Source organism: Chelonoidis abingdonii, chromosome 20 (genome assembly GCF_003597395.2).
Source record: "Chelonoidis abingdonii isolate Lonesome George chromosome 20, CheloAbing_2.0, whole genome shotgun sequence".
NCBI classification, from domain to species: domain Eukaryota; kingdom Metazoa; phylum Chordata; order Testudines; family Testudinidae; genus Chelonoidis; species Chelonoidis abingdonii.
Window position 1 is genome coordinate 4979652 of NC_133788.1, and position 25112 is coordinate 5004763.

The 25112-nt window shown below is 45.8% G+C and overlaps 1 protein-coding gene across 3 annotated transcripts in view; it reads left to right on the plus strand.

The window, feature by feature from the left end:
* Positions 1-1696: 1696 nt before the first annotated feature.
* The window catches only part of POR (cytochrome p450 oxidoreductase), a 61062-nt gene continuing 37646 nt past the window's right edge, over positions 1697-25112 (plus strand). The window contains exons 1-2 of one of the 3 annotated variants that reach the window (XM_032789644.2): positions 1697-1938; positions 24472-24664. In XM_032789644.2, coding sequence (XP_032645535.1) covers positions 24501-24664 — 164 coding nt within the window. In that variant the 5' untranslated portion in view covers positions 1697-1938; positions 24472-24500. Of the gene's footprint in view, positions 1939-8723; positions 8796-12563; positions 12722-24471; positions 24665-25112 lie in introns of those variants that run through there. The other 2 variants (XM_032789642.2, XM_075073966.1) reach the window with 2 other exon arrangements.

Consider the following 25112-nt stretch of genomic DNA (forward strand, 5'->3'; position numbering starts at 1 on the left):
TGTATCATAATGCAGACGCACCAGGGGTCCAACGTGAGGTTACACAGGCAACTTTGGGGTGCTTGACTTTGCACCTTAACATTCTTTTTTAGCAGTTTTTTTTTGGGTAGGTAATTTATCGTTTATACTGCAGTACCGGCCAGACACCCCAGTAAAGATCAGGGTCCCATTGTGCTACCCAGCTATGGCTGTAACCCTGGCATCTCGTGCGGTGTCATATGCTGGGGGAATACGACGTTGCAATAGCTCTGAGGAGGAATGTGATGCTTTTATTGGCCGGTTGTGCTGTTGTTTATACAAGGAATATAGTTGTTCATGGAACTATCATTGCTTTCTTGCCCAGCTACTTCTGCCAAAGGTAGGTTGATCAGATACCAAGTGTGAAAAATCGGGATGGAGCTCGGGGGTAATAGGAGCCTATATAAGAAAAAACCTCAAATATCGAGACTGTCCCTATAAAATCGGGACATCTGGCCACCCTAGTCAAAGAAAATCTTTATCCTTGTATTCATCTATACCTGTGATATACATTAAAGCAGGCCCCCTACAGGCCTAACAGAGTGGTTTTCAATCTTTTTTCCTTGGTGGCCCCTGGAAAGATGTTGAAGGGAAATCCCTTTGGAAATCTCAGACATAGGCTGCGGACCCCCAGGGGTCTATAGGTCACAGGTTGAAAACCACTGGTCTAACAAAAATGCCAGCAGGAGTAGTTGCCACCATTATGGAGGAATTAACTCCTTTGCTCCCAGGCTCTCAAGAAGTGACCTGCCGTGGTGCGTACTTGAAGCATAGGCTGATGAGGAGGCAGAGGGGAAAGTGTCTTTTGTCTCATGTACCACACCTGGATCGGTGCATGAGGCAAAAAGGTTCTTGGCCCTGTGCTAGGCAACACTTCTGTTAATGACCTGGAAGAAAACAGAAAATCATCACTGATAAAGTTTGCAGATGACACAAATATCGCGGGGAATGGTAAGTAATGGAGAAGACTGGTCACTGATACTGAGTGATCTGGCGTGCTGGCAAGCAGGGCACAAGCACACAATATGCATTTTAATATGGCTAGCTGTAAAAGATCTGTTCTAGGAATTATTTTAGGGAAGTTCTCTGGCCTGTGTTATGCAGGAGGTCAGATTAGATGATCACAATGGTCCTATCCGGCCTGGGAATCTATGTCCTAGTTAGGTCCAGGCAGAAGGAGACTGCCACGCTGCTCAGTACCCTGGTTACATCCTGTCTGGCTGCCCCAGCTGTGCTCCTGAAGTGTGCAGGTAGTGCTCCTGCTGCGGAGTTGAATCTCTTCATGTGCACCTTAATGCTCTGTTGATTTCAGTGAAATACTGAGAAATGAGGGCAGCCCAGCAGGTGTGGTAGAAGGCCAGCAGTGAAAAAGTTAACTGTGTATCTGGCTATCATTTAAAGAACACTGGCCTCCTCCACAGAACCGTGCAGATTCCATACTGTAGTGTATGGACAGAAAAGTACAGAGCGTCCCTAGGACATTTCCCACTACATATGAATTATCGCATTTCTGATTCTAAGGGGCTGGGCCACGGAACAAAGGCAGAGCCCCCACAACCGGGTTTAGCATAACCCCTCCTCCCTGTCATCTCCGCCCTTTCCACATCTAACTTCCCCCTCAGCTTAAATCACGCAGGGTCAGCCCTGAAGATAAAAAGGAAATCAGAGGCACGTCTGTGCAGGCAGCTCTTCCTTTTGCAGATACAGTCTCTCCAGCAGAACTACTCGGCTTTATGTGGAATACGGACTCCAGAAAAGGACCCTTGCCTGTGGACGCGTGAATGCAGCAGGCTTTTCCACCTCAGGCAACATCATATGATACCAACTGGAACGTAAAAATCAGTCGATCAAAATAATCAACGAACCAGGACAAGAAAAGAGCCAAAGCTGGTGACACTGGGCAGATCTACTTTTGAGAAGGTTGGTGGTCTTAGTTCCTACCTGCTGCATTTACTTTGACTAGTACCCACAGCTGTTGTGCCAGTAAAACTCGCAGTTAGGGGGATGATTTTTACTGGTACAACTCCTTGTGTGCAAATGGTTAGAGGGGTGTAAAGGTGCTTCGTGGATAGAGCACTAGACTGGGACTCAGGAGACCTAGGCTCTAGTCCTGGGTTTGTCCTGCAGCGTGACCTTGGGCAAGTCATGTCACCATCCTGTGCCTCAGTTTATCCGTCTGTAAAATGGGGATAATGATACTGCCCTCTTTGTAAAGTACTTTGAGATCTATGGATGAAAACTTCTATGTAAGAGCTAATTCCTCTTCTATACTATATGAGTATAAACACTTTTTATACTAGTATAACTTGGTCCAGCCTAGGGGGCTTTTACTTCTTTAACTAGACCACTTAAAGCAGTACAACTTGTGCTTGAGGACGAGCCCAGGAAATCTTTATAGCATGTTTGACTGGTCTGGCTTCTGCTCTGGCGGTCACCCGTTTGCTCTTGAATGAATATTGATTGTACAACAGAGGCAAGGGGCCTAAGTCACCACTGTTACTTCACCTTGATGATGATGTAACTGCTGAAATCACTAGTTGGATTTACTCCAATGTAAAGATGGAGGGTTGCAGTGGGGAATCTGACACAGGAAATCCAAGGAATTGTCTGAACAGTAACTGGAATCAAAATAAGCCTGCTCTACTTTGATATAACTTAAATAATTAAAAATCAACATAAAATTATATATAAATCAGACATTCTTAATTTTAAATAATTGTCCCCACAGGCACTTGCACTGAAGATTTAGTTATTTTGGTTGTAGTTACGTTGTAGACAAGCCCCAAGACCAAAATCTGACGGTATCAAAACAGATTTTCCTTCAGCGTTAGATAGTCAATTATCTTTCCAGGAACAATAGGTTTTTAAATTAAATCTAAGAGTATGTAACATGGATATTAAATGACTCACCCATGGCTTTTTCTTAGGAAAGATGCTCTCGCAGAAAATCTTTTTGTCATCAACTCTGCCACACCGTCCCTGTTTGACACTGGACAAGTCATTTAGGCCACGTGTACACTGTAGCCGCTACAACAGTCCAGTGGACACTTTCTATATCGACAGTAGAGGTTTTTCCATCGGTGTAGTTAATCCACTTCAATGAAAGGCGGTAGCTAGGTTGATCTTCTGTCAACATACTTGTATCTGTACTGGGGTTAGTTGCCTGTGTTGTTGAGGGTACGAAGTTTTTCATCACCCTGTGCAAAGTAGCTAGGCTGATCTAATTGTTAAGTGTCGACCCGACCTTAGGCTCATGTCTTCAAAGGTATTCAGGTGCGTAACGCCTATTGATTTCAAATACCTATGAGGATCTGGGCCTTAACTTCTCCATGCCTCAACACCCAGCTGTAAAATGGGGAGAATACTGTATCTTGTCTAGATAGACTGTAAGCCCTCTGGGGCAGTGACTGTCTCTTGTACAGCTTCCAGTCCCATGGGGCCCCAGCACCCCATCCTCCCCCACCCCTCAACTGGGCCTTGCATCCTGAGCCCCCGGCAACCCACTCCCTGCCCCCCAACTGGCCATATACCCCAAACCCCCCATCTTCCCCCTGTCCCCAACTGGCCCTACATCCCCAACCCCCCATGCCCTCAACCTTGGCTACACCCCAAAAACCCCCCCATCTTCTCCAACTGGCCCTACGCCCCCCACCCCCCTTTCCCCAACTGGCCTTACACTCAGGCCCCCCATCTTCCCCTGCCCCCACTGGCCCTCCCAACCCCCATCTTCCCCCTGCCCCCCACGGGCTCATCCAACCCCTCTTCCCCCTGCCCCCACACCCAAACCCCCCATCTTCCCCTGGCCACCCCAACTGGCTCTCACCCCAACCCCCATTCCCCACTGGCCCTACAGCCCACCCCCATTCCCCTACCCAACTGGCCCCTACACCCCCAACCCCCATTCCCCCAACTGGCCTACACCCCAACCCCCATCTTCCCGTGCCCCCAAACTGGCCCTACACCCCAACCCATCTCCCACTGGCCCTATACCCAACCCCCCATCTTCCCCCTGCCCCCCAACCGGGGCCCCCTGGGCGGCGCTGTTGCTTTAACACCGCCCCCGCCCCCACACCGGGCAGCTGTCAGCGCGGACTGTACCAAATGGGCCGCGGGGGAGGTGTCCGCGCCGTCACGGCTCCGGGAGGCGGCCGGATGGGCTCTCAGGGAGCTCCGGGGGGCGCCGACGCGTCTCGACCGCTCCGAGGTTCCAGGGCGGCGGGGGCGGCGGCGCAGAGGTCCGGGGCGGGGGCAGGTCCTTCGTCCCCCATCCCGAGGTGTGGTAGGTGCCGCCGACGTCCGGCCTGCTAGTACCGGGGCAGCCTACGCCCGAGGAGAGCGCAAGGTGATGTGCGGGGCAGGGGTCTCTCCCGCTGGGGGGGCGGCGGTCTATTGAGTGGGACAGTGGGGCTGGGAGCCAAGAACTTCTGGAGTTCTCCTCCTGCTCGGGGGGCGGCTAGTGGTACATAGGGGGGTGGGCTGGGGCCGGACTCCTGGTTTTCTTTCGCCCAGTGCTTGGGTTGGCGGTGTCTGTGGGCGGTACATGGGGGTGGGCTGGAGCAGGACTCCTGGGTTCTTTCCCAGTTGCTGGGTGGTGGGTGTCTAGTGGTAATGGTGGGGGGCTGGAGGCCGGACTCCTGGTTCTTTCCCCAGTCTGGGTGGTGTTGTTGTCTAGTGGTGGTACATGGGGGTGACCGCTGGTAGGAGCCGGACTCATGGGTGTTCTTCCCCATGCTGGGGTGGGGGATGTCTAGTGGGGTACATGGTGGTGGGGGCTGCGAGGCCAGATTCTGGGTTCTTTCCCAGTCTGGGTGGGTGTATGTCTAGTTGGGGTACATGGTGGTGGGGGGCTGGAAGCAGGACCTCCTGGGTTTTCTCTCTGCTCAGGAGAGTGGGGGGTGTCTAGTGGGTTACAGTGGTGGACAGGGGATTGGGAGCCAGGACTCCTGGGTTCTTTCCCCAGTGGTGGCGTGTGTGTCTAGTGGGGTACATGGGGGGTGGGCTGGAGGCCAGGATTCCTGAGTTCTTTCCCCAGTGCTGGGGTGGGTGTGTGTTTAGTGGGGTACATGGGAGGTGGGGGGCTGGAATCCAGGACTCCTGGGTCCTCTCCCTGCTCAGGGAGGGGAGTGAAGGGGTCTAGTGGGTTAGAGCGGTGAGCAGGGGACTAGGAGCCAGGACTCCTGGGTTCTTTCCCCACGATTGGGCGGGGAGTAGGGTCTAGCGGATTCAAGCAGGGGAATCAGAACTCCTAGGTTCTGTTTCTGGCTCTGGTGGATTTGAGCCAGGGAATCAGGACTCTGGATTCTGTCCTTGGCTCTGTTTAAATGCTGACAGAAGTCTCTTAGAGCTGTGTGGCTCCTGGTGCTGGCTAACCTGGTCTGCCACGTGCCCCACAGAAGAGCTGATGAAAACTCTTCAGATGAATAGTTCATCTGTTGGGAATTGCCGGTTTTAATTGACCTGAAACTATTGGCAAATTTGACAGGAGTCCGTCAAAAACACAGTTTGGTCAGAAGAAAGGCAGGCTAGAGTTGCAAAACTGGGGAGGAGATAATTGGGGGTAGTGCCACTGCCTACCTCTTGTGGTGGTGGTTAGGATCTTCACCTGGTCTGTGGGGACCCAGAGTCAGATCCCCATTCTGGAGCAGGGTTTTGAGTCCAGGTTTCGTTTCTTCCAGAATGCCCTAGCCACATAGGGTCGGCAACCTTTCAGAAGTGGTGTGCTGCGTCTTCATGTATTCACTCTAATTTAAGGTTTCACATGCCAGTAATACATTTTAATGTTTTTAGAAGTCCCTTTCTATAAGTCTTTAATGTATAACTGAACTATTGATGTATGTAAAGTAAATAAGGTTTTTAAAATTAAATTAAAATGCAGAGCCCCCCTGGACTGGTGGCCAGGACCCGGGTAGCGTGAGTGCTACTGAAAATCAGTTTGTGTGCCGCCTTTGGCATGCGTGCCATAGGTTGCCTACCCCTGGGCTATGCCTTTCTCAGTCTCACCTGTTGAATCTGTTCCACTTCGTGTACATAACGAAGTATTCATTGGCACAAGGACTGAAACCCAGGTTTCCCTAGTGAGTGTCCTAATCACCAGGCTGTAGAGTTCACCTCAAGCTCTACTTCTGGCTCAATGACTGCTCAAGTATTTTAATATAAAATGGAACAGCTTCAACAGGAGAGCTGGAGGAGACCTCCCCCAGGATACCCTATAGCCTAGTGGTAGGCCCTGCAGTCCGGTGATGTCTGTTCCCATCCAGCTCCTGTGCTGGGGTAGAGCTCTGACTTGGTACTCAAACTCCTGTGTTATCTCCGCAGCTGTTTTTCTTGCCATGTAGGCAGTTTGGCCCTGGAAATCTTTTTCCATCTTTCAAATATCTATAGCCAAAGGGACATCGCTAGGAGTAGTGGGGTAAAGTTTAAAAAAAAAAAAAAAATGTAGGTTGTATAAACTGAAGAACAATCTCCTCAAAGGAGGTGGTGGAGATGTAAAACTGATGGACAAGCTGCAGGGAACATAATGGCCAAAATTAATCAGAGGAGTGGATGCCATCATTTATCAGGTTTCCTCATTCATAAGAGTAAGTGACCCATCCTGCGGCACTTAGGCTGGGTTTTGGCCAAATGTTTTATACAACCTTGGCTGAAAGGAGCCATTGAAGCTAAAATAAGCTACCAGAAGAGTGGACAAGATATAGAGAGAAGAATTCATTTTACAGTTTATTCATTTCATCTGAACAGGGTGAATTATGGTATAACTGAAGTTCTTCTGCACTTTCATCTTTATGATTTTTTTAAAATCAGAATTTGTTCAACAGCTGATTCTCAGGCCAAAAAGAACTGAGGCTCCTTCAGTCCAGTCACTTAAAATATTTCCCAGTTCTGAATATGAAATAACAGTATTTTCACTTATACGGAGCCTTTAACTTCAAAATGTTTCAAGCTTGATGCATGCTTCGTAGTGGTCACTTCATCCACTGCTGAAATGTAGCCACCCTGAAGTGAAATAGAGTAACCACTTTCAATAATGCACACTGACACTGCAACAGGTCAGACTTGGAATTAAGACATATCTTTGCCCTATTAGCACCATGCCAGGGCATTCATTCAGAGGGAAGAGCACCACCGACTGGGTTGCCAACCCCACTTTTTCATTCATTTCATTGGCAGTCTCTCATCTGTGTGCTACAGTAATAGGTTTAACTGCAGACCTCCTGCCATGATAGCTGAGGATGGCATGGGTGCAGAATTCCACAGCATTTTTGTCTTGAACAGTTCTGTTCTGTGCCTGTGAGGGGGCAATAGCAAGACTGTATAAATAGGTCTTTAGTTTTTCCTTCAGGCCCTTAAATATGTATTTTGAACATTGATGTTCTCCTGAAAGTGTTTAAAAACAACAAATAGAACCCCTCACTTGAAATGTGCTTTGAGAAGTTGTCAACTAAGCCAACTATCAGGGGAGGATCTGGCCAAGCTAGTTGTTTACATATATTCTCACTGGTAGGAGAGAAACACCATGGAGCTCTAACAAAAGCAGATAAGCTCTTCCAATCTCTTATGTTCATACTAAGCTTGCCTATTATTTTGAAGTACAAAATTTGGACAATAGGGGGAAAAATTGAGACTGCTGGGCTTTGTGAGTTGATGTGTTTTTAAGCAATTAACCTGTATCTACAATAATTTCATTGACAGAGCGGTCTGTTACTGAATAGTCACCTTCTCACTTTTCCTCTATTATTCATTTGATCAGTTTCCCCTGTTTGTGGGGATCTCTTATACAGCAACAGGAATGAGAAAAAAAGTTAGAAGCAGGAGAACTTGTTGTGAAAACCACCAAAATGATTGGGGGACCTCAGGGGTAGGTGTAAGACCTAAATGACTTTTAACTTTTTTTTTTTTTTTAAAATTGACTAGAGTTCAGATTAACAGTGCCCTCTGAACTTCAGACATGTGAATGAAGCAAATTTGCTTCATAAGTTATAGATAAAGAATAATTATAGAATTCCATAGGGTAATTTTTTAGTTTCTCTTAGCCACACACCAAAGATGGTTACCATGTTCAGTGCCATACTCATCCTGTTCTCACTTTTTCTCTTATATAAAAAACTACCAAGAGTTTATAGTTCTCTTATGTAAAAAAACTACCAAGAGAATGTTATCTACTCTGAATGAACTTTGTTCTGCATTCTTAACTAAAAAAACACGGTTAATATCTTACGTAAAAGTTGCTTTCCCAGTATAACTTGATCTAGTGCTAGGATTATGCTTCACAAGGTATTGTAAAAGGTGTGTCACATGGACTACTGTATTCGTGTACCTATTCAAAAGATGAATATTTAAAGAGTCTTTTATAAGCTTAATTACCTACTCTATTGTGTGCAACATGGACAGTCTGAAATTTAATAATCTGTTCCCGCTTACTCGGTTAAACATCAAAATCCATTTGTGTGCTGCTTCTGGGCCATAGAGCCTGCAGAAAGATGTCTCTGTAGTACTGAAGGCTACTCCTAAGAACCATGAGAGTCCAAATTGACACATAGGGGGACAATTGGTTTGACTTTTAGCTGCATATTATTTTAATGTTCTTGCTTAGGAAAACTCCCTTAGTAGCTAACTAACTGTGGGGTTTTTTTTAAATGATACTTACATAGTTTCTTTAGAATGTTCCAAGGAGTACTAACAACCTAATTGTTCTTTTATATTTGTACAGTACCTGTACGGTTCTGAAAATTTCGAAGCACTTTGCTAGCAGGTCAACTTCATCACCTCTTGTGAGGCAGGTAAATGTTTCTGTTTTACAGATAAGAAGAGGAGATGGATTGGAATTGTATAGGGAAGTGAGTCATATTTTCAGCTCTGAAAATCTGGCCTTAATTGAGGTGTTGAAATTTTTTAAAAAATCTGCCCCGAGCTGCCATGCTTAACTCACTGCAAGTTGGTAGCAGAGCTGGAAATAGAAACCAGAGGTCCTGGTTCTCACTTTTCTGCACTGACAACTACACTATCTCTCAGTATAATATCCAGATACCATGCAAGTCACTTCTAAAATGCAACTATTGATCACCTCTCACGGAACATGACTAGGGTTTATTGCAGTTTCTGGTCAGCCCCTATGTTGGGGTATCACATGGTAAAGTGCAAGATGTAATCTTGACTTATGCAATGATTCTATAATATTGGAGTGGCATATACATAACTGTGTGAGGCAAACGATAAGCCGCTCACACTAAAACCAAGAAAAACACTCCAGTAATTCTCAAGTATAGAAAGAGAAAACAAATACACATGAAATATTTCATGCTCACTAAACCCTAGCTGCAAAGACTCTGTCAAAGGGCACTGAATTATAACGGTTCCCCAAATGTTTCCTGGTAAAATAAAGCTCTTTAACTCAGACTTCTTAACCTTCAGCCACTATCATGTTCTTGCACATTTTACATAGGGTAGTTGTATTTAAAACACAATCTTGTATTAAAAACACAGGACTGGGAGTCTGAGGATCTGGGTTCTGTTTTGTGCACTACCACTGTAGTGTGGGACATGGGCAAGACACAGCATCTTTATTCTCTCTCGTGTAAAATGAGGATAATGATACTTCGCACCCTTGTGAGGGTGTAGAGACAAACATTTAATGTATGCAGAGTGCTTTGAAGAAATAGTGCAATAATATGCTAATGATGAAATCTTGGGTTTTAAAAAAAATCATACTGATATTTGCTACTTTGGGTTACTGATACATATTTGCAATTCTTAAACTTTGCAGAATTTAAGCTTTCATTTAACATCCCTCCCCCATCACCCACATTCTCTTTTTTTAAATCACATATGGTTGCAAAGGAAATTGTCAAAATAAGAACAGAGGAACTGCTGCAGGGCTGTCTGCCTGATTCTGCAGCCAGACTGTTGTAGAACCTCTGGTGCTGCTCAGTGCTTTGCCAGGGGGCATCAGAGTGAAAATTCAGTCTTGTCCCTTGTCAGGACTGCTGCTGGAATCATGGGGAAACAGTGAAACTGACAAAAATTAGGTCAGTTGCCTTCTGCTGGTTGGGAAATCTAAGAGCAGCAGCAGAGGCAGACACTGGAATTACTCACTGGGGAGCAGGATTTGGAGGCTGGGTACCTGCCCTTGCACCAGCCAGGAAACAATGTGCTGAGAGAGAAGTGCTTTCCCTCCTTACCAGAAGCCACAGTGTGGGGGATGATGGGACTTCATATTTATCAGACACCTAATGAATCCGCTGGCCAATTCTGGTGGCTTTACAACCACATGTTCATCAATGTATCTTTCCCCGCCTCTCTCCCCTTGCTGTATGAAAGGCCTATTTCCCATTTGTGCGAGTACAAGGGGGCTGAGTGAAGACGACTTTGCACAAAGTGCTCTCAAGTGCCCAGAGTAAAGAAATTGATAGAAGGAGAAGATACAGTGATTGTAGGTGTTACTTGTAACATTTTCAGACAAGTGTGTGATATGTAAATTAGCGGTATCCTTTTAATCATATTCAAGTCTCCAAACACAGCTAACTGCAGATAAAGTTTTGAACCCTCCACAGTATTCAGATTTACATGGGGTTTCTTAAAATTCTGCTGCATAAGCCTGTGTTGAGGTGTTGCCTGTGTAAACAATGTCCCACAATACTGTGTGCACGTTTGAAGTTAACCATCTCCTGTCCTGTCTGGATACATGGACTTCTTTTACAATGTTGGTTTTGCCCTTTACCACGCTGCTGTTTACAATCTGAACTTGTTTTCCACTGGGAAATCAAACTGGTCGATGGTTTTGGTTGGAAGAAGGTGTTCTTTTACCTCTTGCCCTCTTTGTTTCAGTTTATCTAGGGATCAGAAACAAAAACCTCCATGCTGACACATGTTAATCTGTGTATAAGGAACTGTGGAGTTCTTGGTAGAGCAGTTTGACATTGAGGCAAATACCTCACAACGATTGGTGCTTGCAGTCAAAAACAGACAAGCTTTTCAAGGCTGGAAGTTTGCAAGGGAAATGATTCAGGGCCATTGAAAACGGCTGTTCTCTAAACTCACAGTAGCTAATAACACCAAATTAAATACAAGAGGCATCAAACTACAAAAATAAGTTAACCTGAATTGGCACCCAGTATACATCTTTGTCAGCCCCAAGGACAGAATTCTCTCTCGGTCCTGGTGAAACCATCCTCTTCTTTCTGATGCTCTGTCTTCTAGCTTTTACAGTCATTCTGCTCTTCTCAAGTGAGGGCTGCTGCCATTTTTTTTTGTTTTTGATTGCTAATGAAAGCCCAAATGTACAATGCTTGAAGCTGAGATCATGTTTAAAAAATCTGCTAGGAAGAAAAACACTTGGGTTCTATATTGTACTTCGAATGGAATCTGCGCCAGTCTCCATCTTGTGAGTTGCAGCATCAGGGTTTGATTAGCAGGGAATGCATTGTTGAGTGGCTTTTTTGTTTACTCTGTGTACATAAAAAAATACTCTTCACAGTTATGCAACATGTTTTTTTACTTGTACTTCACTTGCTCCTAGAGCCAAACGATCTGCTTAGACTGGAAATTCTGAGCTGTTGAAAATTGTCGAGAAACCGGTGTCTTGCAAAGGAAGACAACAAAAGTGCTTTTTGGTGAGGCTGTACCTCGTTGCTCCATGTCCTAGTTTCCTTATCGGAAAAATAGTACCTAGTCCTGGTTGTGATGCTTCTGTCATTGGTTGGAAGGAGTTGTAGAAGTGCCAAGCAATGGTAAAATAAATATTTATGCAAAGCAAGAAGAGATTTATTTGAGCTTGTCCCCAAAACTTTTACAGGAGGAACAGAAGATTTAAAAAAAATCTAGCGCACACACATAAAAACGGTGGAGTAGGTGCCTGATCCTGGTTGGCGCTGAGCAATCCTAAATGACCTGAATTTCGTCGAGAATTGGTGGAGCTGAACGTCATTCAGGGCTGGGTTTGAGTGCACGGAAACATTTGCAGTCAGGGTAGGAATTGGACTAGGAATATGCCTTGTGTCTGTAAATTCAATTACCCTCTTCATTGAGATCTGCAGAGAAGAGAGGATTTCTTTTGTCGAGGCTTGGGAACCTCATCATGCCAGTTGTGGGGAGTTAGGAAAAATTCTTTTCACCCAGAGCGAATAGAACTTTTTTCTTTGCGGGGAAGGGACCAAGAACAAGTGGGTAAAATATTCTTGATAATGAGGAGGAAAAACTAACCATGTAGGTAGATGGCAGGCAAATAGACTCTGTGCCTGTGCTGATGCATCTTCATGGAAGTTGTGTAAGGCTGGTTAAAAGAGGTTTTGGCATAGTAGTTTTTCTTCTATCATTGAATCAAAAAGCTGCATGCAAAGTTATCCTTGTATGTTTCAGCATCCCCTCTGTAGATTTCTCTGTAGTTTCCGCCAGGGATTAATTTTACTGACACAATCTTGACATCATCTTTTTGGACCTTTTCTGTTTTCCTACTGGAAGTTGTATATTGGGTCGCTGTTCTGTATTCCCACTGACTACAGTGGGGGTTCTGTCTGCATAAGGAATATAAAACCAGGCCCTTTGGCTTTCGCAGGCTGAGGTAGTGCCATGCTCAGAGAAATGCCATTGAATCTGTGAGAGAAGATGAGTGAGGGCTTGTATTGGTCTAGCTTCTGTCGGTGGGAGAGACAAACTTTCAAGCTACACAGAGCTCATCTTCAGTCTTTGTGATCTGTTCACCGCTGCTGAGGTGAGTGTGACAAGTACCCCGAAGCAGAGGTCACTTTGGGCTTCCCTCTGTTGTGTTTTTGTCTAGATACCAGAGAATATGTCTGGTACCAACCAAGAAAACACAGAATAGCTGGTACTTTAAATTCCCGGTGGGTAAAGTGGGAAGGAAATGGTAATACTTATAGCAAGCCATCCTGCGTGAGACACTCAGCAGCCCATCTCCCTGTTTGGGCAAGTGAGGGTGTATTATCTGCTTGGGACTGCGAAGGTGCAGAGTGAAAAAAATCGACTGAACTGCCCTGAATTCAAGAGGTGAGGAATAGTAAATGATCCACATCAGAGCTTTCATTCTAGTGAATTGTGTGTGTTTAGGAAAATGGTGCTGAAAAGACATGGAGAAAGACCCAAGCTGCTTTCAGTCTAGTGTTGTGATGTATAAATGCCATTTACCACAAAGGCTGCGAGATGGGTTTCTGTGCTGAGTATCCTGGACAGAGGGCACTGATTTTTAAGGCTCAGTGTAGTATTAATAATGAATACCTAGATGTTGTATAGCATTATTCATCATTAAATCTCAGCAAGCTTCACAAAGGAGGTCAGTGTCATTATCCTCATTTTACAGATGGGGAAACTGAGACACAGAATGGGGACATGACTTGCCTAAAGTCAACAGCAGGCCCATGGCAGAGCCTGGAACAGAACCCAGGTCTCCTGAGTCCTAGTCCAGTGCTTTATCTTCTAGGCCACAACACATCCCTTAAGTAGCCTTGGGTTATATATTGCGCCAGATATGTGTGTTTGTCTCCTCACTGCTTATTATGACACTAGTTTGCTAACATTAGCTGTGCTCGCTTTAATGCCTCTCTATTAAATATATTTTTAATAACATCTCCTCTTGTAACTTTGATAGCTGAAAGAACTGAGTCCCTGCCCTATATTTCAAAATGAACACCTTCCTTCGTATATATTGGCTGTTAAAGGTCACCCCCTGCCCTATTCATAAGAAGCAGGTGTGTATCAGTTCTTCATCTAGGCTGCTGCCCTCCACTCCAGAAGTGGTTGCATTTCAGTGATGCTGTTTGTGTACAGTTTGTAAAATCCTCTCATGGCTGATGTATTTGACCAAGCACTTTACCCTGCTCCCTCCGCCCCGATATTTTTATTGGTATTTCCAGTTAAGTTGTAAATAGGAGCAAGTGGTTCTGCTGGCCCTTATCTTTGTGTTCATTTCTGCTCCTCAGCTGCACGCTGGGGAAAAGTTCAGTTGTATCCTAACTGGGAGAGGAGATGATTTCTGCAGTGATGATGTAATCCTTCATGTTCTTAGCAATGCCAAGGTTCCTGGGGTGGGGAATTATTGCAGCCTTGTGTTTCAACTTCCTTTTTATTAATGGTATCGATGTGTGAGTCATTCTGATTCAGGAGCATCATGTGGCTGCAGAAATGTGCCATGGAGTGTGGATCTGCCAAGTCATCCTGTCTGTTGCCACAGATATTTAGCTCTGATTCTCTATATTGGCAGCACACTTTCTTCACCTTCCCTTTTCTTTGGTTACTTGCGTCAGCGTTTTCTCTGTAGCCATCGTGTTGCTCTGACTGGAACTTCTGCTTCAACAACTCAATCTCAAAATAAATGTTTTCAAGCAAATTGAACTTCGCTTAAAGCTTTGAACAGGGACTCGGGGGCTGTTAGTGTTTGCCCTTATGCTGTTGAAGCCACTGCTAGACGTGGTGATAGTTTTTGTTCTCTGACCACCTTTCCACAAAGAAAGCACAGCACTCAACTAGTGAGGACTTTCACATAATATCTGTGTGGTGGGATCCATTATCAGTTCTCCGACTCTTGTCTATGATTGGAATGTATATCTTGGGTAACTGAAACTATTCTCTTAAATTCCTAATTTAAGAGGCCTCTGTGTACGTGTTGCCAAACATGTCCGCCAGCAGTCTCCTAGGTTAGTCTCCATCTCAACTTCCTACAGGTGGCTGCTGCCACTGATTTTTCATGTTTGGAAACAATGAGTAGCTTGGCTTGTTGCTTAGAATAAAAGTTCAGGGGAGAAGAGTAATGGTGCAGAAAACCTCACTCTGGATCTCTTTTCTTCTGTCTTCTGCATTGTAAACCCCTGGACCAAAGGTGCCAAAGGCAGTGATTATATGGAACCAGATTCTGGAGAGACCTTTCGTTGGTGCACTGTGGTTGTGAATGGAACTGGAGCCTTTCTACCTTACGTGGCTAGTCTATGGGGTGGGCAGAGTTGCAGACCTGAGGGCAACGTATCTTGGATGATCCATTGCCTGAAAACTCTGAGACTGAAATGAGCAGAGCTTGAGTTGTCCAGTTAGAGAAAAGGAGGGAAAACCCAGAAGAGTAGCTTGGAGCTTCGCTTTGTGCAGCGGTCCTGAATCTTCTCATGCATGCATGTAACTTGGTGTCAGTGGAGCTACGCCCGATTTACACCAGTGCAAGTGAGAAGAGATCAGGTTGGACAAACACCTGTCAGGGATGGTCTCGGTGTACTTGGTCCTGCCCCAGTGCAGGAGGCTGGACTAGATGACCTCTCCAGGTCCCTTCCGGCTCTTCAGTCATATGATTATATAACCTGAAAGTGAACTAACTTAATATATGTGATTTCAACAATGTCTCTACTGTCTGTTTCCATTAATGTTTGGTCACAGATGTTTGTATAAATAAAGGGCCTCTTTGTTTACATTGCAAAAAGCCACAACTTTTATTTTTATTTTTTTAGGAAGTTGGTCTGGTTTTCACATCTCTGGGCTTTTGGGGCATGTTCTGAGATTTGATTCTTTTCTAGTAACAGCATAGCAAGGGCTCAATACCACAGTCTGAGCCCCACTATGGCGACAGGATGAGTAGCTTAAACCTGTATTCTTGCACATCCACAACTGCTGTTGAAGTCTGATCAGTCCCAAAGTCAGCTTTGGGGAGTGAAACTTTCCGTACAGATAGAGAACAAAACAACTGTGATAGAGAAATCCTTGAAATAGGGACAGGAAAACTCCTTTACTTCCTGGCGGTAGGCCTCTGTACCTTGTGCCAAGCAACCTGAGTTTGAGGGCTCTCTTGTTCTCAAGGATGTCTGTGCATCTCCATTTATCATTGACGTGCGCTGTGTGCCAGAGTTGCCAGATGTTTTACGCTGCCAGCAACTTTTCAGGACATTTTCTGCCAGGGACTGTGTTTGTACTAATGACTTAATTGTCAGTAATTTGCTAGTGTTAGGGCCTGGTCCTATGACGTGTTGAGCACCTTCCACTGACTCTGAACTCAATGGTGGAGGGTGCTCAGCGCCTTTCAGAATCGGGCCCTTTGGTGCTCCCGATTTCATGAAATGTCAGGCAGTGAAGTTAGATGACTTTTAATTAAAAGACAAATTAAATGTGCATGAGTTCACTGCTGTAGAACGTCTCTGCGTGACTTCACAATGACTTGAACTATACGTGGTGTTTAGAGACCAGACCTTCTAAATCTAACACAATACAGAGCTCTAAGCCTGAAAAGGGACCGTTTCAAAGCTGAATGGGCTAAAATATAACCTTGCCTAACATATCCCCCCATTAGTACCTTAATTATAGTCTATTACTGCCTCGAGGTCCCAGGTGAGGTGCGGGGGGGTCCCCATTTTGCTGACAGTCTAAACAGACAAGGCAGAAAAGGAAATAGACCTCACTTCACCAATGGGAACAGAGGCTCACAGAGATTTAAGGCCCAGTTTTCAGATGTGATTGGTTATTTTTGGGTGCCTCATGCCTTCAGTCACCTCAGAGGGGCTCAAAGTTCTATGTGTCCACCCTCTATAAATCAGGCCTTTTAAGGTGTCTTAGGTTGTGCCTATTTGAAATCCCCCCTGAAAGACACAAGTGATAGGAGTCTCTGAAGTAGAAATGCTGGTTTGGCTTTGTGCAAAGGAACAGTGTATGTTACGAAGGGTGGGTGAGACATCTAGTGCTCGGTCTTGCAGTCCTTCCTCATGTGTAACCCCACCGATGCCCATGAAGCTACTCCAATATGAGTTGGGGTTGCAGGATTGGGGACCCTCTTTATTTTCTGCATGGACTGGCAAAAATGCACCTTGCGGAAATATCTATCTAATCAGCTGCCTACTTGTTAGTAGGCCTTCCACTTCCTCCTTTCTTGGGCAGATCGGGGCTTTAAAACAAGCAGCTACCATGTTCAATTTCCCATGTAAGAGTCAGCAACTTCCATATGTACTTTTTGCTGAGACCTTTAAAGAGAAGTTGAGACTAAACGGGGGCATAAGGCAGGAAGAATTAAAGAAAACAGAAGTGTGTATGAGAATGTATCTTATCCAAACAGTAACTCAAGGTGTTAAAGGCAGGGCTTTCCTTGGAAACAAGAAACCAGGTGGGGTCAGAATTAAAACTTGTTAGCTCTAGTCAGCTGTAGATGACTCAGTGTCTCATTTGCTTACAGATAAGTTTGTTTGGGCCAATTAATACTGAAGAACAAGTACAGCAGTGTGAGAGAGCTGGATTTTTCCCTGACTCATGCATCGTTCTGACAACCATGTTCCATTTACAGAGGCTTTATCATAAAGCATACTCTGCAATTGCATCTATGGTGTGACCCACCTCAGTTGGTTCAGGGCAACCTGTGGTGATGCATAAAGCCAAACTTTACCTCACGGTTAACACTCAGGTCTCAGAGTTAGTTTGCAGGGCCAGTGGCTAGAAAAAACTCTTCTCTCTTAGGAAATCCAGGCAATAGACCAGGGATATCTATGGCATGGGTGCTGAAGGTGGCACGTGAGCTGATTTTCAGTGGCACTCACACTGCTCGGGTCCTGGCCACCAATCCAGGGAGCCTCTGCATTTTAATTTAATTTTAAATGGAGCTTCGTAAACATTTTTAAAACCTCATTTACTTTACATACAATAGTTTAGTTATATATTATAGACTTATAGAAAGAGACCTTCTAAAAATGTTACAATGTATGACCGGCACACGAAACCTTAAATCAGGCCTTGGCTACACCGGTGCTTTACAGCGCTGCAACTTTCTTGCTCAGGGGTGTGAAAAAACACACCCCTGAGCGCAGCAAGTTACAGCGCTGCAAAGCACCAGTGTAAACAGTGCCCCAGTGCTGCAAGCTAATCCCCACGGGGAGGGTGGCGTACCTGCAGCGCTGGGAGAGCTCTCTCCCAACGCTGGTGCTGCGGCCACACTTGCACTTCAAAACACTGCTGCTGCAGCAGCACTCCCATGGCAGCGCTATACAGCTGCAAGTGTATCCTCAGAGTGAATAAATAAAGACTCGGCACACCACTTCTGAAAGGTTGCCGACCCCTGCAATAGACAATGAGCCCCATGATGTCGCTTTCAGTCACTCCTCAGAGTAGAGTCGCATTCTTAAATTGAGTCAACTAAAACTCTGAGCATGTCTGAGAATCAGTTGTTCTGTTTTGATTCCTGCACTAGCCTTGCGAAGTTGGAAGGGCAAAGCTCCTTGAGTGGTGCACTTGAAAGGCCTGTCAAATGTCACTGCGAAGTGTATATGTGCTTCTCTGCACCCTCTGCTGAAGTGCTGAATTGTAACTTTCTACATCAGCGCTGTTCAGTGATTGGCCATAGTCCCACAGCAACCTCCCACTAGAAGGGTTCTCACCACAAAGTTATTGGTGGCCTCAAAGTGTATATACTCGTTTGTTAGCCCATTTGTTTATAAGCCGCCCCCCGCCCTCAATTTGGTTAGGTAAAAATAGCAAAAACTGTGTGGCCCTTTCATAAGCGGGCGCTATATTTCCGGGGTTGGCAGACTTGGGCTCCTGGCCCATCAGGGTAAGCCGCTAGCGGGCCTGGACGTTTTGTTTACCCTGGAGTGTTTAAAGGCCACGGAGCCCCTCAGCTCCCAGTGTCCGCTTTTTGCCGTTCCCGCAGCTCCCATTGGCTGGAATGGCGAACCGCGGCCACAGGGAGCTGAGGGGCTCCACACCTGCTGACGCTCCAGGTAAACAAAACAACAATCCAATGATTCCACAGAGTTTAAAATCATCAAATTTTGGTGTTGACTCGTTTATAAGCCGACCCCCACTCTTTGATGCCTCACATTTTTACCAAAAATATTCGGCTTATGAATGAGTATGTACAATAATTAACTTTAGGAAAAACAAATAAATATGGACATATACATGTCCATGTCATTGTAATTTATTTATATAGAGGTTTGTTTGTTTTTGTTTTTGCAGTCTCAATAATAAAAATAATGTAAAATTGTGTCTCTTCTTTATTGTACCTAAACAGAATAGAAACACAAATAAGATGCTTTGCACGTTCTTGTATTTTTTGTTGTTTCTTTTGCTTTCATGTTTTTTTTAATGGTATAACTAGTAAGCTTGCTGCTGTGAAAAGTGTAATTAATATGTTAATATCACTTTTCACAGCCTTCCAGTTAGCTACTAAGTCTGCTGTGAAAAGTGATATTAACAAGCATACAAAGATCACTTTTCACAGCAGCTTTACTTAGGGGTGGTCTACACTACGGGATAAAATCGATTTTAGATAAGTAATTTCAGCTACGTGAATAACGTAGCTGAAGTCGAAAATCTAAAATCGATTTACTCACCCGTCTTCACTGCGCGGGATCGATGTCCGCGGCTTGCCATGTCAATTCCGGAACTCCTTTGGGGTTGGTGGCGTTCCGGAATCGATAGAACCGCGCTCAGGGATCGATATATCCCGTCTAGATTAGACGCGATATATCGATCCCAGAGCAATCGATTTTAATGCGCCGATATGGCGCGTAGTCTAGACGTGGCCTTAGCCTTGGCGAGACCAGGCACAAATTAAGCCCTGGATGGGGAGGTGGGAGCGGGGGCCAGGGACGATGGGAGGGGTATGAGCCCTGGGATGAGAGCCTAGCGACTGGAGCTGAAGCCCTGGGCCTGGCGGGGGTGGGAGCTCGTGCAACCTGAGCCTGCTGCCTGCCACCCCAGGGCTGAAGTCTGACCCCACTGCCTCCAGGAACTCAGTGGCTGCCTGCTCCTCCAGTGTTTGTCTCTCCAGAGAGGGGCAGGGCCTGCTGGTGGCCCCAGGAGGAGGGGCCACTGCCTTGGCCTCCCCCATCACCACTCAGGAAGCTCTAGCCGCAAGAAAAGCCCCTTGTGTCCCTGTTTGAGAAACGCTGCACTAGAAGAAGCCATTTCATCCTGCCCTCACAAAGCTGTGCCAGTCCAAGTCACTGGTACCAATAGGTACTTTTCCCTTCCGATGTCTGCATGTGCCACCCCCCCTCCCCCCGACCTCGATGAGAGAGAACCTCTTGTTTAGAAGTGTGTGTTTTGAGAATCTAGGGCACATGAGCTGAGCGTGAATGGACAGGCTTTGTCAGGGCTTGGATCCATGAGAAGTTGGACTGTAATCTCTGGCAATTCAGAGAGCCTCCAAGCGAGTGAATTTTATGCTAATGTACACATCCCATTTTTTCTGGAGGATGTCATGCAAAAACCATGCTGCCTCAGGCTGTGATCTTGTGAGCTATGGTTACTTGCACTGGTCCAGTACTTGTAACAGGAGACAAGCTCCAGGGGCTGCCTGGAGTGGTATTGATGATTCAGTATACGTGGCACACTTCCCTGTCATTCAGTGCTGGACCAGTTTCCCCATACGGTGTGCAGGGACTCTGTTATTGTGGTGGAACCATCTTCCAGACAAGATATAAAATCAAGCGTTTGATTCTTTTTGACTTTTACATTTTCTACAACACTTCTTGCAAGCTTGTTAACCTCCGCCCTGGCGAGATTTCAGCTTGGGTGATTGACCTCTGCCTTCCTCCATTTGCCTGGTGGTTGTGCTTCCAGTAGTGTTCCCCTTACTGCCCTGCTCTGCATTATTGAACAGCTGGTGACTATAAATTGCAGTGGGAGATCGAGGATCGTGGGTCGGTGAGTGGGCCTGTCTCTCTCATAGTGATTGAAACATTTTGGAAAATACGGTACCATTCATCCTGAAGGATTTCAAAGAAGCAGAATAAATCTCTCCTCACTTTTTAGGAGTTTGAGCTGGTGCAAGAAGGTGGAAACAGTATTATGGAAGCTTGTGTCCAGTGGCTGCACCCTCTCCCTTTGGGACAGGGCAAGTGGCTTTTGAAATTCACCACCTATTGCACTAGACAGTTTTCCTTCTAAACTTCCAGCTGTGCAGTGTGGTTTGCGATTGAAGCCCAGATCGCACTGTAATTGACGCCTCCTACAAATGCCTGGACAGAAGCCAGCTGTAGCTAAAAGATCTGGAACTGAACTTGGCTTCTTGGTCTCAGGCAGGGCTGTGTGCTATAATTGCTCTTGGTTGTGCTATCGCTTGGCATTTGTCTCTTTAACGCGAGGCAGTGACTTTGCCTAAACTTCAGAACAGATGGTGCTTTATTTACATTGCTTGGGAAGGAGTAGAGTGAGCATTCTGATTATCCTTATGTGCCATAGCATCATTACTCCTAAGGCTCTGGCATTTGAATGAGAGCTCTTTGGATGCAGAGAGTGGAAGTGGTGAGCTGTAGTAAGCTGATGGGGAGACTCTACATTAATTGGCTAGGCTTTTTTCAGCAGGAACTGATCTGTGTTACTTACGGTAACGTTTCCTAGTATGTTTTTGATAATAAACACAACAGAGGGATCATTCAGCCCCCTGCTTCTGGGAGTGTGTGTCTACGCAGCATTTTGGAGCAAGCCTACCCACCTGGGTCGACAGACTTGGATGAGTGGGGCTTGTGCTACCTCTTTAAAACAGCTGTACAGACAGTGCTTTGAAGTTGCAGCTCAGGCTCTGAGGCCCACCCCCTTTCTTAGGCTTCAGAGCCTGCGAACGAGGAGGAAGGGTCCCGGAACCCATGCTCTAGCCTGAGTTCAAATGTCTACACCTCCGTTAAACAGCCCCATAGTCTGAGCCTCATGAGCCCAAGTTAGCTGACGTGGGCCAGTGATGGGTGTTTAATTGCAATGTAGATATAGCCAGTCCATTGGGAGGGGGGGGTAGGGGTAGGAGTTAACTTATTCACATCAGTTCTGCATCTAAGAATAAAGAATGTCGGCCTTACCTCCATGACTCTATCCTGGGAAACAGCAACTCTGCAAACAGTTTGGGGCTGTGGTGAATAATCATCTGAACAGGAGCTCCCAGCGAGACGCTGGGGCCAAAAGAGCTAATGTGATCCTGAGATGTATAATAAGTAGGAGCAGAGAGGTTATTTTACTTCTGTATTTGGCACTCGTGCAGCTGCTTCAGGAATCCTCTATCCAGCTCTGATGCCAGCAGTTCAGGAAGGATGGTGATAGGGGGTTCAGAGAAGAGCCCTGAGAATGATTAAAGGATTAGAAAACCTGCCTTACAATAATAGACTCAAGGAGTGCAATCTGTTTAGCTTAGCAAAGAGAAGGTTAAAGGGTGATGTGATTACTGTCTTCAAGTCCCTACGTGGGCAACAAATATTGAATAATGAGCTCTTCAGTCCAGCAGAGAAAGGTCTAACATGAGCTGAAGTCTGGAAGTTGAAGCTAGATAAATTCAGGCTGGAAATAAGGTGTACATTTTTCATTGTGAGAATGACTAACAATTTCCCAAGGGTTGTGATGGGTTCTCCATCACCGACTGTTTTTAAATCAAGATGGGATGTTTTTCCAAAAGATCTGCTCTAGGAATTATTCTAGGGCAGGTCTCTGGCCTGGGTCATGCAGCAGGTCAGGCTAGTTGATTACAATGTTCCCTTGAGATCTATGAATCACCACTCTGCCAGTTTCCTAATGTGATGCCACCATTGCAAAGACCTCTGCTGCCTGTTCTTCCCCTCTGTCAACTTTACAGAATCAACAGCCAGCCACCCACCCCTGAAAAGCGTCAAAAAAACAGCTGATTGTTGTGAGCACAGTCGGGCTAGCAGTTCCCCTGATCCATCTGGTTAAGGTACTTATTTGGCCTTCATTACAACATGTTCGAATGTCCATAGTCGTCTGGATTGGCAGAGTGCCTGATCCTAAGGGAAGGAGCCACTCTGCTCCCATGGATCATGGTTCAAGTTAATCATCTGCTTGCCCACTAAGAACTCTATTCTACCCATCATGAAACTAGTCTTCCAATGTGGAACTGGATTAAGAGGAGTTGGCAGCTTGGAGAAGCAATGGAGGAGGAAAAACAGTAGCTCTTTATTCTCGAAGGGCAGGATGGCCGTAGTTCAGGCAGCAGCCTGGGACTCGTGAGACCTGGGGTCAAGTCCTTGCTCTGCCACACACTCCTTGTGTGACCTTGGGCAAGTCACTTAACCTCTTTGAGCCTCAGTTCCTCACCTGTACAATGGGGATAATAGCGCTGCCCTACCTCATAGAGGTGGTGTGAGGATAAATACATTAAAGATTGTGAGGCACTGAACTAATGAGGTAATGAAGGCCAAATAAGTACCTTAACCAGATGGATCAGGGGAACTGCTAGCCCGACTGTGCTCACAACAATCAGCTGTTTTTTTGACGCTTTTCAGGGGTGGGTGGCTGGCTGAAATAAGAATCATTGATAAGAGATCAGTAGCACACAATGAATTGCATGCAAATCAACACAGAGGTGTTCCTTGAACAGTCCCATCCAATTCATTACATTGCTCTTTGTCGTTTCAGAAATCTGTCTTCATCTAACTACTTTAAAGATCTAGAACGGGGGTCGGCAACCTTTCAGCAGTGCTGTGCCGAGTCTTCATTTATTCACTCTCATTTAAGGTTTCGCGTGCCAGTGATGCATGTTAATGTTTTTAGAAGGTCTCTTTCTATAAGTCTATAATATATAACTAAACTATTGTATGTAAAGTAAATAAGGTTTTTAAAATGTTTAAGAAGCTTCATTTAAATGCAGAACCCCCCGGACTGGTGGCCAGGACCTGGGCAGTGAGTGCCACTGAAAATCAACTCGCGTGCCGCCTTCGGCACACGTGCCATAGGTTGCCTACCCCTGGGCTAGGTATTAAAACTGACAGATACTAAATGAGTGCAAAGGCATTACTATAAACGGACCTAGGATTTACTAGAGAGAATAGAAAAGTGGACAAAAATGAACCAACTGGGATTCATCTGGAATGAGAATGTGAATGCGGTAGTGCCAACAGGGACCTAGAGGTGCTAGTGGAGGGCAAATTAGACATGGATTTAAAGCAAACCAAAAATGAACGCAGCTTGAGGGTGCATCCAACAAGGCATCGCACCACTGTGGAGGAAGGTAACAGGCTCTCTGTGGCTTTGGTGTGGTTGAGTCAGATGGCAGTGAAGTCTGGCCCAGAAAGATACAAGAGAGAAGAGCAACAAAAACAATCAGGGTGGCTGGAGGAATTGACTCCTCCAGAATATGTATTGCTGAGGCAAGGGCCAGCTGGGAGTTTGATCTGGCTCCCGTCACAAGCTTTGCCAGTGACGTAGATGAGACCCAGATCAGGACCTCTGGGAGAGGCACAAGGCTACAGCTGTTTGAAATGTGCTCGCGCCAAGGATGGAGTGCAAGCTGGCTGGGGTTAAAACAACTGGAAAGCAGGAATTGTGGCTGAATATAGCAAAAAGCTGTTTTTTCGCAGTGAGATGCATTAGGCTGTAGAATGATCTCCTAAAGGACGGGCTAGCTATTGGGACATTCAAAGCGATACTGGACTCAGCATGTACTGGTTGGTCTTCTTCTCCTGGGTCTCTCCCATCTCATTCTGTGATGCTCTGGCACTGTTTGCACTTTCATTACATGTAATTTATTTTTTTTCTCTTTCCCCTTTCTAGTGTTGCCGGTTGCCAGGGGGGATTCTGCCATGGACTCCACTCTCCCTCCTCCTGAGAGCGCTGTCCCGGAGGGCACTCTCTTTAGCATGACTGACGTGTTCCTCTTCTCAGTCATCGTTGGCCTCCTTTCCTACTGGTTCCTCTTCCGCAAGAAAAAGGAAGAAATCCCTGAATTCACCAAAATCCAGCCAACGTAAGTGACTGTCCTGATGAACTTGGGATGAATGTGCTTCTAAATTGCATTGGTATGTTGTGAAGGGGAATGCTCACGGCCAGTCACACCTAGTGGTCAGGCAGGGGTGTGGGAGGTTGTCTTCCTCCTGGGTGATCTCCTTTCTCATTACATAGTCGCCTTGTGGTGATCTGTCCTTTCAGTGTCTCAGCACTCTGGCCGGGTCACATGTTCAAGTCTAATTTTTTCGGGTTACACAGAGTCCAATGATAAAGTCTTCAGAAGTCAGCAAGGGCTTCAGGCCTTCCCCCCCTTGCATCAGGGTCTTGGGAGTGGACTCTCTTACCTGCAGGGTCTTCCCAACTTGGTTTCTTGGTGAGCGATAGACTTCTGTTGTTGTCTCCTTTTCAGGAGCCTGGGCCCACCCTCTCCACTGGGCACCAATGTGGGGCCCCAGTGATTGGCAGCT